The sequence below is a fragment of the Podarcis bocagei genome (genome assembly GCF_964188305.1).
Source record: "Podarcis bocagei genome assembly, chromosome: 5".
NCBI lineage: Eukaryota > Metazoa > Chordata > Lepidosauria > Squamata > Lacertidae > Podarcis > Podarcis bocagei.
The window spans coordinates 77,487,427-77,504,570 of record NC_138129.1 but is presented as its reverse complement, the minus strand read 5'-3'; the positions used below and the strand labels follow the sequence as shown (position 1 = coordinate 77,504,570).

The 17,144-nt window shown below is 40.8% G+C and overlaps 1 protein-coding gene across 4 annotated transcripts in view; it reads right to left on the bottom strand.

Annotated features, from left to right (window-relative positions):
• DPYD (dihydropyrimidine dehydrogenase) overlaps positions 1–17,144 on the bottom strand; it is a 537,474-nt gene that overhangs the window by 239,752 nt on the left and 280,578 nt on the right. For all 4 annotated transcript variants that reach the window (XM_081193976.1, XM_081193978.1, XM_081193977.1 and 1 more), the window contains one exon: positions 12,196–12,380. In XM_081193976.1, the coding sequence (XP_081050102.1) occupies positions 12,196–12,380 (185 nt within the window). The remainder of the gene's footprint in view (positions 1–12,195; positions 12,381–17,144) is intronic.

The following is a 17,144-nucleotide window of genomic DNA, read 5'->3' as shown; positions in this document are numbered from 1 at the left end:
AAACAACTCTAACATTAAGCCCGCTTGATCTAAAATTCCAATTGACAAGCTACGAATTGTCAGATTTCCTCCAATGCCTTTAGTTATATTCTGGGGAAACGTGTGTTTTATTGTGCGGATCCGTGCCCAACAAGGCATACGTGGAAGAAAAAGCGACGCACTTAGAAATCAAAGGGCCGATTCACATTCTGCTACTCAGAGGCATTTGCCATTGTGAGCATCATAAAGGGTGATGGGGAAGATGCCTAGAAAAAGCTCTGAAGGCAAATGATAACAGTTCTATGACTGAAGCTGAGGTCAGGACTTGTAATCTGAATGGGAGATTTCCTGGGCACTCTGAGCTCCCCAGAGGAAGGGTGGCGTGTTAATGTACTGTAGAAGAGCTTATGCATGCAGAGAAAAAGGACAAGAAAGGTGTGCTTTCTTGGCGTGCTGTTTAATTAATTTCAGCGTGCTGTTTAATTTGGGTGTGTTTTGTCCTGCATCTGCAGCTGGTTAAGCATGTGAGAACAACTCAGCACAATCTACAATACAAATGCTGCTGCGTTTAAGGCAAGTTTGCTCTTGGCTCCTGTCCTTGGCCAGAGCATAGTCTGTATGCTGTAAGGAGACTGTACCTACAACTGTACGTAACTAAAACTGCATTATACTGTCAGTAAAGGAACAGACTCTTTCGAGAACTGCTTGGTGTTTCTCTGTTCTTTTGGCACACCCCACTGGCATTAGAATGGGCACTCTGTACATTGGGATGGTATATAAACTGAGGACGAATGCCTGATGGACACGTACTAGGCAACAATATCCAAATGGCTCTTCAGTGCATGTCTGTGCAAGTCTTGTTTTTATGACATTCTCTAGGACAACTGTACGTACACACGACAGAAACAACTGCCAAGTACAGTGTGAATAAGCCCACAGTTGTCTATTATTCTCTGTGCTAGCAAAGAATATAAGCACCATTTTGTCCTTATTCCAATGCACATATGGGCATCCTCTGAAATGCCAGGAACATCCATGCTGGAGAGGGCTCCACATCCGCACCAGTGTGTGTGTGAATGCATGTGCATGCCAGAATCCCCCAACAATTCCAGACAATTGGGCAGTCGCTGGTCATACAAAGTCCATGGCTCTCAATGGAATCCCTTGGAATTTGGGGCTAAGCAACAGTTTACTAGTAGCGCCTTGATATACATACATGTGTCTGGAGGCAGGGGAGCTTAAACCTATGAAGAACCGCAAGATGTGCTGCCAATCAGATGAACACAACACAGATGAACACCCAAAAGCCATGCCATCATGGATATCAGTGCTACAAAAACCCTCAGACATCTTGACAAGGTAATATTCACATCAAAGTTACAAGGTGGTTGATAATACAGATCATCTCCATATTGGAGAGAATACTATAGCAAAGGGATAGCCAAAAGGAGAGAATAGTGGCTTGCAGAGCACCACTTTACTGTGCTTGTGATTAAGATGAGAGATGTACTAGACACTTCAGCCAGGGCTGTTGGTGTGGACACCAGCTGAAGAAGGAGCAAGGCAGTCAAGCAGGTACTGTATATATGGAGAGGGAATCAGAGCTGAGACTGAAATTGACCTTGAAAAGTTTGTTTGGACTTAGGAACCAGCCAGGTAGAGGAAGCCTCTTGGCCCCATGAATGCTCTTGAGTTCCTAGTTGCAATATTAGCCTTTGACTGTCTCCAGTGAAAGTACAGAAGTGGTGGAGAACAACAGCTCCTTCTTGCAGGTCACCACAGCATAGAGAATGACACAGTAAAGGTAAAGGGACCCCTGACCATTAGGTCCAGTCGTGGCCGACTCTGGGGTTGCGGTGCTCATCTCGCTTTATTGGCTGAGGGAGCCGGCGTACATCTTCCAGGTCATGTGGCCAGCATGACTAAGCCGCTTCTGGCGAACCAGAGCAGTGCACGGAAATGCCGTTTACCTTCCCGCTGGAGCGGTTCCTATTTATCTACTTGCACTTTGACGTGCTTTCAAACTGCTAGGTTGGCAGGAGCAGGGACCGAACAACGGGAGCTCACCCCGTCGCAGGGATTTGAACCACAAACCTTCTGATCGGCAAGTCCTAGGCTCTGTGGTTTAACCCACAGCGCCACCCGCGTCCCTAGAGAATGACATACTTGGATCTAAAATCCCTGGTTTGTGATGTTGGAATCTTACTACTTCCTGGCTCTGAGTTGCTGCACTGCACTAACAACTCAGCAACTATATCCACATGGGCACCTGCCTGCCATTGCACTCTTTTTCATGATAAATGCTCTACTGCAATAACTGCCACATTGCAATGACTGGAAGATGTCCCTTTTTTCCAATACCTGCAAAATAAATGACACACCAAACACCTAACTACTCCCTGCCCCCCTTAAATAATAATAATAATAATAATAATAATAATAATAATAATAATAATAATAATAATAAATGTTTCTATAATTTGGACTGTGATTCAGTAGAAATCTATTGGCATCTCACTTTATAGAACGTGGAATATTTGGAGACTTTCTTCCAAAAGCTACAATTTGAGGCAAATTCCACCATTTATATAACAATGTACCTATGTTAACAGAAAAGAGCTGGCAGCATTTATAGCACTTATTTCCCTCTCCCTTAAAAAACAAAACAAAAAAAACCCCTTTCCTTTAAAGTCCCTGGGTTGAAGTACTGCAGAAGCTCTTAAAAAGATTTTTTTTCCCTTGCAAAAAAAATCTTACCCACAGACTGACATACAGCCAATTGGGTCTAATTCAGCGTAAGTATTTTGCCTCAAAGCACTCAGTGCAATTCCCACAGAAATGCATGGAGCCGGAGCCAGTGAAGAAATTTAAAGATCATGATCTAGATGCTGCAAATTACCTTGTGAGTGATAACCAAGTCAGTATCATCCTAAACATTTTAACAAAATAACACTGCTGGCTTCTTGCTGCAACCTCAGATCCAGCTCCTTTTACAGTACTAGCGTTGAATATAAATGGGATTCCTTCTTTCCTGACTCCCTTTGCTCTCCATCCCACAGTTTTAACTATGCAGAACTGGTAAGTCCCTGTCTATTCCAGAGGCCACAATTTTGCTGGGTTGCCATTTGGCTCAAATAAAATGTAATTCTCTCTCTTGAGAATTTAGGAACACTGAGTATTCAGGTTAAGGGGGTAAAAAAACCCTGGAAGGAATAGTTTTCCCACCCTGAATAACCATTTCCGAATCACAGCACCACCATTTGGTCTATGACAAAGGCTTGATGGAGCCAGGGAAACAGGGAAACTGTCCCCAAAGAAAGTGCTTCCATAGTTCACAGGAAGCACCACATTGCATTTCCTTATTTGAACCCTACTTGCTTTAGCTGCAGCAGATTAAAGACTCTCCTCCTGCAAGAGAGGGGAGTGGTTGTGGTCGGGAGCCGGACTCTGCCTCAAGCAGGGGGTGTTAGCCCCCTGACTCCCACTCACCTGGCTGGCGCCCACGCCCTCGGCCAGGCACCCAACCAGGTGCCTGCGAGGGGGCATGTTTAGCAGCCTAAACTGCTGTGGCACCAGCCTTCTGGACTCACTCTTCGTTGTCCCGTCGCGAGTCACCCACCCTCCACTCCCTTAGAGCTCAGGGTCTCAGTTTTCTTTTGGCCTTGCTATGGACCTTAGGTTGGTTGCGCTGGTTGTCCGGGGGGCCTGGTAGGAATTTTTCCATTTGGCATTAGGCTTTTTGGTTTTTTCGCCTACCTCGTAGCAATTGTCACAACTTTCGTGGTATTGGTGGGTAGGTTAGGCATTGGAATAATGTGTTGTGGTGTGTGGAAGGGCTAGGTGTGGCCATCGCCTGCGCCTTCAATTTTGGGTATTCCGTTAAAGGAATCCGGCGGTCGTGTATTCTGTCCGATGCCTGCGTGGCGGGAGGCCATGGCACGACCCTTGGTGACATCAGGGGAGAGCTTATAGTTGGATTAACATCAACAGGCTCCACCTACTGGTGAATAAACCCCCCTGTTTTAGACTCACCCCTCTCTGAGGGGGTGGAGTCAGCTGACGTAATCCAATGCCTAAGCCAATACTTTTTCACTTGCTGTAATCAATAAAGTTGTGGCCTTTTCTTGCCCATTAACCTTATATCACGTGTCCTTGTGTTTTCATTCCACTACTCCGGGATCGGGTCCTCGAACCACAACATGGCTCTCCTCTGAAAATAATGAAGAAATCCTCAGTAAATCAGAGATGTGGTACCCGTGGACCTCCACATTGTCCAGGTTGGCATAGCCAATGATGAGGGATGATGTGAGTTGTAGTCCAACCAATACCTGGAGGGCCACAGCCTCCCCCTCACTGCTTTAAATATTCTTTTCTACCACTCCCTGAAAGCGATTCCCATGCCATCGTTGTAGAATGGGCACATAAAAAATGAATGTGCTGCCACAATGCGTGTGTATGTACTGCTTCATCACATCCCACATAAATTCTCTTGACTGACACCAAAGTGTGGTTTTCATTCTGTTTCAAATGGCTCTGGAAAAGAAATCTCTAACAAAAAGGAGTATCTGAAATTTTCTATTACAGTAATGGGTGTTTGGGAAGGAAGTGGTTGTACCCATTCCTCTCACCCCTCAGAGGGCCAGTTTTTAGGTTAGAAGGGGAGGGAAGTGATAGCATGCACCACTGCATTAAAGACACTGCTCTAAAAGACAAGGTCTGCTTCCAAACAAAGCAGAACCACAAATCTTATGGAAAATACAGCACATTTGGCTACATGAACCAGCTATGTAGTTTTAGGAGCCATGGCAATTACCGGTAAACAATCATTTGGAAAATAGCCACTCTTCAGCACAGAAACAAAGATAATTGGTGAAAGGCTAGAGAGTGGTGTTCTTTATGCTAAATCAATCCACATACGGTGGTACCTTGGTTCTCAAACGTCTTGGTACTCAAACAACTTGAAACCCAAACAAAGTAAAGTGTTCCGGTTTGCAAACTTTTTTTGAAAGCCGAACGTGCTCCGTTTTGAGTGTAATGCTTCTGATTGGAGTGCCACACTTCCGTTTTGAGTGCCATACTTCCGTTTTGAGTGTTACGCTGAGGTCTGTCTGTTTTTGCTATTTATTTTGTGTTTTGTGGCTTGTTTGTTTTGTTTTTGTGACTGAGTGGAACTCAGTTCAGCTACTGATTGATTGTATGACTGCAGTACATTGTTTATTGCTTTCATTTTATGGATCAATGGTCTCGTTAGATAGTAAAAGTCATGTTAAATTGCTGTTTTAGGGGTTGTTTTTATAAGTCTGGAACGGATTAATCCATTTTGCTTTACTTTCTATGGGAAAGCGTGCCTTGGTTTTGGAACGCTTCGGTTTTAGAACGGACTTCTGGAACGGATTAAGTTTGAGAACCAAGGTATCACTGTATATGAAAATGCCTCAGATTTCTCTAACAAATGTCTGTAGTTCTATAAAGTGACCCACCTCATATATTGAGAACCATCATTGAGAACCATCACTCCAGTTACTTATCAACTGGAGATCTGCTTAACACGAGTAGCCAACCTCTTTGGGCCTGTTGGCACACCTGGAAGTTTGAAATGTGCCAGGAGTGGCAGAAACAAAATGGCTGCCATGGGGATGTGACATAACGGAAATAGTTTACACATCTGCACGAGCAGGAAAAAGAGACAGTGGCACAAAACGGCTTGTGGACACATGCCCCATCAGCTCCCCATAAATGGAAGAAAGCCACTAATATTAGCCATTCTCATATTTGCTCATAGAGAGAAGCTATTTGCACCTCTTCTCTGTTCAGAACAGAAGAGAGACTGAGTCAGTGCAAACAGGAACAGACCAGGTACAGCAAACAAACACTCTCTCATGCAATGTGGATTTCTGAGGGGGTATTTACTGAAACCTTTTGTGGGCACCAGGGGAGGCCACATTGCCACCTATGGGTACCTTGCTAGCAGCCCCTGGATGGCACAAACTTATCCAATGAATAATAAAGACAATGGTCAACTAAGAATTGGCTGGAAACACTGCTATTGCGAGCTGAAGGTTTAAATAATTTTCATGGTCTGGAATTTATTTTATTTTTGAGGCAAAACTACCGACAAATTATTATGGAGACGGGTCTTAATGTTGAGTACAAAAGAGCAGGAAATGTTTCCACACTCATCTTTTTTTAAAAAATTTTTTTTTAATTTTCTAAGCCAAACAACAACAGAAAAAAGAAAAAGAAAAACAAACTGAACACACCAATGAGAAGAAAAAAGAAAGACATCAACCAAAACAGAAAATATAAACAAACCAGAAGACAAACATCGGTTAACACAAATAAAAGTTGACTTCCCTCCATCTCGATTTTGGATTATGTAAAGTAGTAATTATGTTCTGCAGTTTTCATTTTATATCATCTAAACATCGCAAGGATTATATTAAACCTACTGTGATTTTTATATCTCTAGAATTTGATTCCATGTACATTATAAATTTATTCCAGTCATCAATAAACTTTGTACCTTTTTGCTGTCTGATATTCTGGGTCATTCTTGCCAAATCCATATATTCAAATAATTTAATTTGCCAATCTTTAACAGTCGGGATATTTGGGGTTTTCCAATTTTTTGCTAACAAGATCCTGGCAGCTACGGTTGCGTATTGAAACATTATATGATCCTCTTTTTTAATCTCGTCTCCGATCATTCCCAGAAGAAAAGCTTCGGGTTTTTTAATGAAAGTGTATTTAAGTATTTTTTTTCCAGTTCATTATATATTGATTCCCAATTTTTTTTGATTTCTTCACACTTCCACCACATGTGGAAGAAACTTCCTTCTTTGGTTTTACACTTCCAACACCTATTATCTCCGGTCTTGTACATTTTTTGCAGGTTCACAGGGGTGATGTACCAACGGTACATCATCTTTTCCATATTTTCTCTGAGGGTGGTGCAAGCTGTAAATTTCATTCCTTTAGTCCACAGCCTCGTCCATTTGTTGAAATCCAAATTGTATCCGAGGTCTATAGCCCATTTTGTCATGACATCCTTAACCTCCTCATCCTTGGTGTCCCATTCTAATAGCTGATTGTACATTTTAGATAGCAGTTTAGTTTTACCTTCTATTATTTCTACCTGGAACTTGGATTTTTTTCCGTTCATTCCAATCTTTTTATCTTCCTTCCATAAGGCATTGATTTGATGGTACTGCAGCCAACCTGATAATTTACTTTTTAACTCTTCATATGGTCTAATTTTCCATCCTCTTTCTGATCTTTCTAGGAGGTCTTCATAAGTCCATCTCTCACCTTCTATATTTGTTTTTTTAATAGTTAACATATCTATAGGCGATAGCCACCAGGGTTTCCCCCCCCCAACAGTTTCTTGTTCTTTTCCCATGTTTCTAACAATGTTCCTCTGATAATATGGTTCGAGAAGCCTTTATGCACCTTTTCCTTATTCTGCCAGAGATAAGCATGCCAACCAAATCTTAAATCAAATCCTTCTAGGTCTAGCAGGTCTGTATTTTTCAAGATAATCCATTCTCCAAGCCAGCAAAGGCACGAGGCTTCATAGTACAGTCTCAGATTTGGGACCGAGAATCCTCCCGTGTCTTTTTTATCCGTTAACAATTTAAATCTAATTCTCGGTCTTTTACCTTGCCATATAAATTTAGAGAGAATTTTTTGCCAGTTTTGGAATATTGCACTTCCTCTAATCACCGGAACGTTTTGGAATAGGAATAATAATTTCGGCAGTATGCACATCTTGATTGCTGCCATTCTACCTGACCAGGAGAGTTTGATCCTGTTCCAGATGTCTAGTTCCTTTTGGATATCCTTCCAGGTATTAATGTAGTTATCAGCCATTAAATTTATGTTTTTCATTGTAAGCCACACTCCTAGGTATTTTATCTGTTTTACTTCTTTAATTCCTGATTGGAGTTCTAATTGCCTCCTTAGGTCTTCCCCCATGTTCTTTACCATCATTTTAGTTTTATTTAACTTAAAGCCCGCTACTCTCCCAAATTCCTCTAGAAGTACCAGGGCTTTGTCCATACTTTGTTTTGGGTCCTCCAGTGAGATTACCAAGTCATCCGCGTATGCTTTCAGTTTGAATTCTTTCACCTCGTATCTCTGGTGTTTTCCTTATCTTATTTGCAATTACCTCCAATGCCATTATGAAAAGAAGCGGTGACAGGGGGCAGCCTTGTCTCGTACCCTTGGAAATCTCGAATGTATCAGTTAAATTGTTGTTAATAATCAATTTGGCTCTTTGACTAGAATAAATTGCTTTGATTCCCTCCATAAAGGCACCTTCTATCCCTGCTGTCTCCATACACTTTAATAAGAACTGCCATGAAACATTATCAAATGCTTTTTCTGCATCAATAAAAATTAATACTGCAGGGATTTCATTCTTCCTTTCCAGGTATTCGATGATATTTATTATGTGCCTAACGTTATCTTTTAGTTGTTTATTAGGAAGGAATCCAGCTTGGTCCGTGTGTATTACATTTTTTAGGTAATGCTTAAGTCTGTTTGCCATAATTTCCGCAAATATTTTATAATTATTATTAAGAAGCGATATCGGTCTGCAATTTTTTATATTCGGTTTATCTGACTCCGCTTTAGGTATCAACGTTATGTGGGCATCTTTCCAGGAGTCCGGTATCTTCCCTCCTTGTAGGATGTTATTCATTACATCACGTAGCACCGGGGCTAACTGTTCTCCAAGAACTTTATAATATTTGGCCGACAAGCCATCTGGGCCCGGAGCTTTCCCTAATTTCATTTTCTTTCTTGCTTCCTGGACTTCCTTTATTGTTATGGCCTTGTTCAATTGGGTTTTCTCTTCCTCCGTTATGGATGTTATTCTGTTATTTTCTAAGTATTTTCCTATTTCTATTATATCTTCTTCTTCTTTTCTGTTTAATTTTTCAAAGAATTTTAGGAAGTTTTTCTTTATTTTGTTTGGCTCTTCCACAAGCCTTTCTTCTATTTTTATCTTGTTGATCAAATTTTGCTTTTTCCTTTTTCGTAGTTGGCAGGCTAAAAATTTTCCCATTTTGTTTGCGGATTCGAAAATTTTTTGCCTCATTGATTTAATTCTCCATTCAACTTCTTGGTTAATTAGCATTGAGTATTGTAATTGTAACAATTTGGATGTTTGTTTAATCTGATCATCACTAGGATTTGTTATTAATTTTTTCTCATATTCTCTTAATTGGGTCAGGATTTCATCTTTCTTTTGTTCTTTTATTTTTTTCCTGTGACTATTTTGCTGGATTAGAAAGCCTCTTAGCACTAATCCACACTAATCAACAGCATTTTGTTTTTGTTTTAAACCAAGCCCTCTCCCCACCAGCATTCAGTATTTGAACAAGGATATTTTCCAGCCTGAATAGTTAAAAATGAAATTTTCGGTACCACTTTTCAGTTCCAAGTGATTAGGAAAAGCAAGGCCACTGTATTCCCTTCTTCCTTTTTCATTAATGATTTTTTTTTTTTTTAAAAAAAAAAGGATATTCCATGTTCTACAAACTGCATTTTATGAATGGTTTACAAGAAGGCCTATGCAAGACAGCCAAACAAACATGCATGCCTTTCAGTATCCAGTCAGAGAATTTGTTTCTTCACCTATTTGAGCATATTCCTTACACACATTTTCCTCTCTTTCCCCCCGCTTGTATAAATTTCTGTCCACAAGCAAGGCTCTCTTTCCTTCCTCCTGCAGGTCTCTTGTGTGACTGCCAAATTTATCTGACAGGTAGGCAGCTTGCTTTGTGCAGGTGCCCTTGTTTTGTATGTGTATATGTATTTTAGAAAGTGATGGTGTGATCACACCCTGTACATAATAATTTCTGCCCCAGGTGACAACACTAAAAGTATTTTTTTTAAAAACAAAACAAAAACAAAACAAAAACTTCCATGCTGTTCAAAACACTGAGATCCTTTAATATTTATAAGCTATTTCCCCATCCAATTACTTGAGTAAAGTGTATTATGCAGTGTATTATGCATTAAGTTGCACCCCCTTTGGGTACAAATAAGAATTGTTAACCAATGAGAATTACTTTTTTTTTTAAGCACACTAATCAAACCAAGCAACCAACCAACCCCTAAACAATAATCCAGGCCCTCTCTTATTTTCCAGTTTCTATAGCTAATTTGGGGTGGAGAACCTATATCCCTCCATATGTTGTTGGACTCCATAAGAGGATAAAAAGAGTCTTGATAGATTGGAAGGCTTATCTGCTGTTTTCACAGTGTTCAAGCACTGTTTTCACCAGTGCTTTTTTGGGGGGAGGGGACAGGGACATAGCTGTCAACTTACAGATTTGAAAATAAGGGACCAGCAGCCTCGAAAATAAGGGATCAGCAGCCAAAATAAGGGATCAACAATTACTTTGATAAAATACATATTTTGTTGCGTGCAAATGGCTTTAGATACCTATTAGGTCCATAAATTACCATATAGCATATATTCAACACAAAAAACAGCAATAATTTGTTGTTGACAAAGGACAGCTGGACATAGAAAGGGCCCCATTACCTTTAGTAGCTTATTTAAGGGACATCATCAATAAGGGACAGCAGTGGGACATGGCGCTGGGATAAGGGACTGTCCCGCCACATAAGGGGCACTTGACAGCTATGGACAGGGACAGGGATGCAAAGGTACACACACCCCTAAACATTTTGCGAATCTTTGTACTTTTGTCCATTTACTGTATTTATTTTCCCTGGTTTGAACTACAAAATGGTGATTTTCTTGAGTCAAAATGAGAGTACCCCTAAACATTTTTTTAAGAAAAAAAGCACTTGTTTTCACAGTGGTCAGTCAGAAACCTTTGAGGAGCCCAAAGGCACAATGGGAAGAGAATATCACTCATAACCCTTAGCAATTGGTATTCAGTTCCCTATGGTACTGGATGTAATACAGCCATCATGACTTGTAGTCATTGATATCCTTATCCTCCATGAATTGATCTAATCTAATGCTCAGTAGGTAGAGCAAGAGGCTTGTAATCTCAGGGTTGTGAGTTCGAGCCCTACATTGGACAAAAAAATTCCTGCATTGCAGGGGGTTGGACTAGATGACCATCAGGGTCTCTTCCAACTCTACAAATCTATGATTCAAAAACTGTCCAAGTAGATGGCTACCACCCAATTCTGTGTGAGCAAATTCCATACTTTAGGAATACGCTGATTGAAGATGTTCTTCCATTCTGCCGGTTCCCTCATTGAGAGAAGTGAGGTTACAGGGAACCAGACAGAAGGCCTTCTCGGTAGTGGCGCCCACCCTGTGGAACGCCCTCCCATCCGATGTCAAGGAAATAAGCAGCTGCCCTATTTTTAAAAGACATCTGAAGGCAACCCTGTTTAGGGAAGTTTTTAATATTTAATGCTGTATTGTTTTTAACACTCGATTGGGAGCCGCCCAGAGTGGCTGGGGAAACTCAGCCAGATGGGCAGGGTATAAATAATAAATTATTATTATTATTATTATTATTAGTAGTAGTAGTAGTAGTAGTAGTAGCAGTAGTATGTTCTGAATGTCTCACCACCCAGCTTCACTGGATGATGCCTGGTTCTAGTATTATGCAAGACAGAGAAACAACTTTTCCTCATCCATAACCACCAATGTCCCTGACGATTGGCCATGTTGGTTAGGATCTATGGCAGGCTTCCTCAAACTTGGCCCTCCAGATGTTTGAGACTACAATTCCCATCATCCCTGACCACTGGGTCCTGCTAGCTAGGGATCATGGGAGTTGTAGGCCAAAAACATCTGGAGGGCCAAGTTTGAGGAAACCTGATCTATGGGAGTCACAGTCAAACAGGATCTGGAGGGCACAAGTTCCCCATCCCTGATCTAACTCTTTCCATAAATTACTCTGTTGTCAGTAACTTAGTCATCTCTATGATCATAGAATCCCACCACATCTGAACTGTTCTTTGCTTATTTGATAGCCTAGTAAGTTTGGGAAAGAGCAGGGAATGCGCTCCAAGCCTGGATAGCTCAGTTGGTTAGAGAGTGGTGCTGATAACGCCAAGGTTTGATCCCTTTTTGCAATAACTGCATATTACTACATTGCAGAGAGTTGGACTAGATGATCCCCAGAGACCTTTCCAACTCTACAATTCCATGATTCTGCACACCTGACAGGAGAAATCAAGGTAAAGTCAAAGGAGAGTCTACTGAAAACTCACCTGTAAGTATTTGTGCATGAACCAGGAAGCTTGCTTTCCATCATTCACTGATTCCACTGTAGTGTTGGCCAGTCCACTAACGTCACCTCCTGCAAAAATCCATGGCTCGCTTGTTTGCATGGTCTCTTGATCAATTTCAGGGAGACCCCATCTGTTGAACTTGAGAGGATGCAGAGCTTCTTTTACTGTTTTGTAAGGAAAGAGGGGATGGGAGGGAAGCAGAAAAAAGTAGATGACACAGGTATCTACTGTAAGTTTGGAAAAACTCTTTGTCTGTACACTTGTATTTTCGGATACCTCTTAAAATATCTTAATTAAATTTTGCATGTCAGCTCCTAAAAGCAAGAGGAACAGGTTTTTGTCTGTTTTGGAATACCACTGAATGCCGTTTCAAAACAAAATGGCAGATTGGACCTTTCAAAACTGCAGCAATTTGGACACCACTTAAGATACCATAACCAAACTTGGGACAATGCTTCCTAAGGTCAAATAGCAGTTGTCTGTCTTTATTTGGATACTGTTGGGTGCCCTTTTGAAACACAATGGCGTACTCAATCTTTCAGAGATTTGGACACATCTTAGGATATCATAACCAAATTTGTCATGATGACCCCTGAGACAAGAGGAGTACCATTGGATGACATTTTGACTCAAGATGGTGGACTCAATATTTCAAAAATGCACTCATTGTCAATGTGAGCTGCTGTTGAAGTCTTAGAATTCCCAGGCAAGATGGATGCCCCTGCTATTAACACTTAAAATGTTGCATACTATTAGGTACCTGAAGGACTGTACCACTTCAGACTGCCCATGGGGGGAATCACATAACAGAATGCTCTTTAGCACAAAACCATTCTCCGCATGAATCTCATGAGCATCTCAGAGAAACAACAAGGCCAGAACCTTTCTCACTGAGAATAATTTATTATTATTATTATTATTATTATTATTATTATTATTATTATTATTATTATTATTATTATTATTATTTTGAGGAACTCTCAATATTACGAGCCACTACCTTCTATCTGAAAAAGCACAGTCCAAAATCAAGTTTAAATCCTTACCTGCTTTTTGGGGAAACTAGGACTCTCTGGTTGTTTGATGACTATCGTCTCACTTTAAGGTGATCAAAACAGTATGTTGCTGTGAGTAGAGTAGCAGGCACTAGGGGACAACATGGTGGGGCTGTGCTGCTCACCTGACCTCCCTCCAGCTTACTCGCTGCTTCATACCAGAAGGAGGAGAGGGGAGAAATAAGGCAACTGTAAGGCCAGTACAGTGCAAACACGCTGGTAGAACCAATCTAGCACTCCTTCTGGTGCATTTGAAGCATGCTGACCTTGTTGCTGCCTCTCCTCTTCTTGGTATGCATCAGTGGCTCAATTGCCAGGAGATCAGGGGAATGGCACTGCCACGACAAACCATCTGCTGCTGGTAGAAGAGTCTTAGACTGGAAAGTCTGGTTTCATATCCCCATTCCTCTATAAACCTCCCTTGGTGACTTTGCATCAGCCACAAACCCTCAGCCTCAACCTCATAGGGTTTCTATGGGGATAATATGTGGGGTGAGATGTAGATTGCCTTGTATTCTTCAGAGAATCAACAGGGCACATGTGTAATGAACAACGAAACAATGCATTTATATTTTTTGATGTATCATTCATTATGGTTTGATGCAAGATGTCTTGGAAAGGTTTTGCCCTGAAAACCAGCAAACAATGAAACAAACAATAGCTATGATAAATTAAACAAGGAAACAATTAGGCAAATAAATAAAACGGCAAAAAAGAACGGAAGATTGTTCTCTTGCTCATGGCAAAAAGTAATTTTAACTTCAAAATAATGTCATTTATTCTGCTATAGTTTAAAATTCAGAACAATCTGTCATTTAAAAAGCACTAGCGCCTTAATTTTAGCCGCATATGGAAGTACATTTGAGTATTATTTTAGCACATATTGATGCCCTGTATCAAATGAATGACGTTTATGTAGGTATTACTCTATTATGGTACCCAGGTTCTCCCTCCCCCCCCTCTTCCAAGTGACAGGGTGGGAGGGGGTTTTTTAGCATCCCTTGGGGACATACCACACACAGATGCAGATTGCTAAGGTCAATTAAACTGATGTAGCTGTGCTGTCATATATGTAAAAGAGAATCCTGCTAGTATATTTCTCAGTTGTCATAGACAGTGTCAAAGATGTGCTCTGTTTCTACAAGAGATGAGCAGAGGCAGCTGTGTTTTGCCTTGGGAAACCCTCTGTAAAGTCAAAACTATCATTATAGGAAGGGATCAGATTTCCATAATTTCCCATTCTCCATTTCCATGTCAATGAGTTAAATAATGGGATAGAGGGCAACCATGTGTCAAGGGCTTGTTGGTGGGACAGATCAAGTGAGGAGGGGGAATGGACTTCCATGATGGATTTGAAGGAGGAAAGGCAACTGAGGCTGTAGTAGACATAGGGCTGCCCCATAGAAGTTATATGGAGGTGCACAGTCAAGGCTTTCTTTCAAACATTTTCTGCAGCTGCTCCAGATGCAGAAGAGTTAAGCCTCTTCAGTCTTTACAAGTGGCTAGATTCTTCAGCCTCAGAGATGCTACGGTAAATAAAGTCTATTTGGGTCATGGTCACCACTGTGACTGAAAACACCAAGAGGAGAATCTGTGGGGTGGCAGTGGGTGGGGGGAAGCAAAGCAAATTGGATTTAGACCCTCACACAGGCACTATCTCAAAATGCATGGGAAGGAAGTAATAATTAAGTCCAATATCTCATTTTTTGATACAGTCAACAAAATGCTATTATGACAAATTAATATGACTACCACATAGGGGCTGCTAATACTGATAATGCCAAGCACGAAATGTTTTGAAACCCTGAATGCTAAGATAAAGCACTGATGGCTTAGACAAAAATACCATGAAAAGAAACTGTTTTGCATGTTTCAGCAGCTAATTTTAAAACTGGAAATACTGTGTCACTTTCAGGATCAGAAGCGATTAGTCTCCTTTAAAGTCCCACCACTTGCAGAAAACTAAACTGAACGGAAGCAAACAAAGCATGCATTTGGTTTAGTCTGCTAAAATAATTTACAAAGTCCCAAGACTAGATTTCTTTTCTCTAGGTATCTGACTTCCAAGCAGCTGAGTTGGTTTAATATTTCTACGGATAAAATAAAGAGGACCTAACGTTCCAGGCTATATTTCTTGAAACCTTAATAGGCACTTCATGGTTGTTGGAGAACGGTAGTTTTGCAACTATAGTAAACAGGAAAAATTGGCTAATTAGACTATTAGCTGTGTGGTGTAGTGGTCAGGAAGCTGGACTAGGGTTCAAATCCTCTCACAGCCCTGAAGCTCATTGGGTGTCCTTGGGCAGTCACAGCCTAACAGGGTTGTTGTGATCATAAAACGGGGAGGGGAAGTTGAACCATGAGCATTACTACCTTGAGCTCTTTGGAAAAGAAGTTATAAATGCAATAAATATTGACCACTACTTTGAATCCAGGCTCTTGATGTTCCTGTGTGGTTCATCTCACACAATCTCACCCCTCCCAGGTTACTGTGGCATTAGTGGGACGGGAGAAAAGTAGCTCTGACACCACTATCAGGAAACAAGACCCTGTTTTCACTATCAAGAAACATTTTATTCCACTGCAGGGACAACTTATATTCTTCCAGCAGCACTTGAAAGGCTGCTGGTACTGCGAGTGAGACAATAGCTATGCAATCTGAACAGATCATTCAAACTGGATGACAGCATGCCAAAGTTACCAAAAGATAGCAGCACAAATGCAGAAACCAAAATAATTTTGTAGACTACATTATAGTTCAAGCTGCTGCGTTCATTAAGCAAATAGACACAAATAGGAAAGCGTCAACCAATTATACACCACTTGGTGTGGGGGGACGACGACTACGAGTAATATTAAGATATATCGAAAAGCTGGAAAATATTTTAATTAGCAAAACAAATCAAATGGAAAAGATTCCTCAAATAAAGCTTTAAAAGTGACACAGTGTGTGCTTGACTGCCATTACTAATTAGGTATCCATGTAATGTGTGTTCAATTTGGGCTTATTTAAATAGCAGAAATGCTCATTAGCTGCAGTATTTCTGTGAAGCCTCAGTAAACAGTTTAATGGTATTTTATGTTTAACCAATTTCATAAGTTCCTGTAATTTTGGCGTTTGCAGCTCATTAATGTTATTTTTGATATACATCTTGCAGACTTCTTTCACCGAAAACTGGCAGTATTCCCTTGACTGCACTTGGGATATATAGTGACTTCTGCTTAAACCAGAAACGTAAAGAAAGGAGAAGATGGCAATAACTTTATGATAGAGCCAGTCTGGCTCTTGTGTTATTAAGGCAAAAAAAAACCACACACAAAAACACCCTTAAAAGGTTCAACAGAAAGTGGTACAGGAGAACATTGCTTTGGAGCCTAAATTGACTGGCTTTCTTAGGGAACTGAAGCAGATAGAAAAGCATATTTCTGAGCTCTTCCTGTAATGTATTGTACAGTTTGCACCACCATTTTGATACATCATAAACGAAGTGAGCTAGATGCAGCTAGGTGATTTTAGACCCTGGTAAGGATGAGTGAATAGAACAATTTCCGTATCTCTTATTATCTTCAAGTCTTGCGGTCAGTTCTCCATATTTCCACAGCACCCTTCGCTTCTTCTTTTCTCAGCTCCCATGAACATTTATCAGCTTTTTAGTGCACCAGCACAGAGTGATGATATAGGTGGCCTGCTAAGGATGTGGGCCTTCCTTTATTTTCTTTGGGACTTCCTCACCCCCAGACCATCAACCTCAGGCACATCCTGGCCTCTGCTGCTCTTGTAGCCAATGAGATGCCTCTTGTGGCACATCAAGGATGTACAAACTCTTTCCTCAGCTAAACTGATACATGTCTCTAGCTCTATTGAAGTTATTT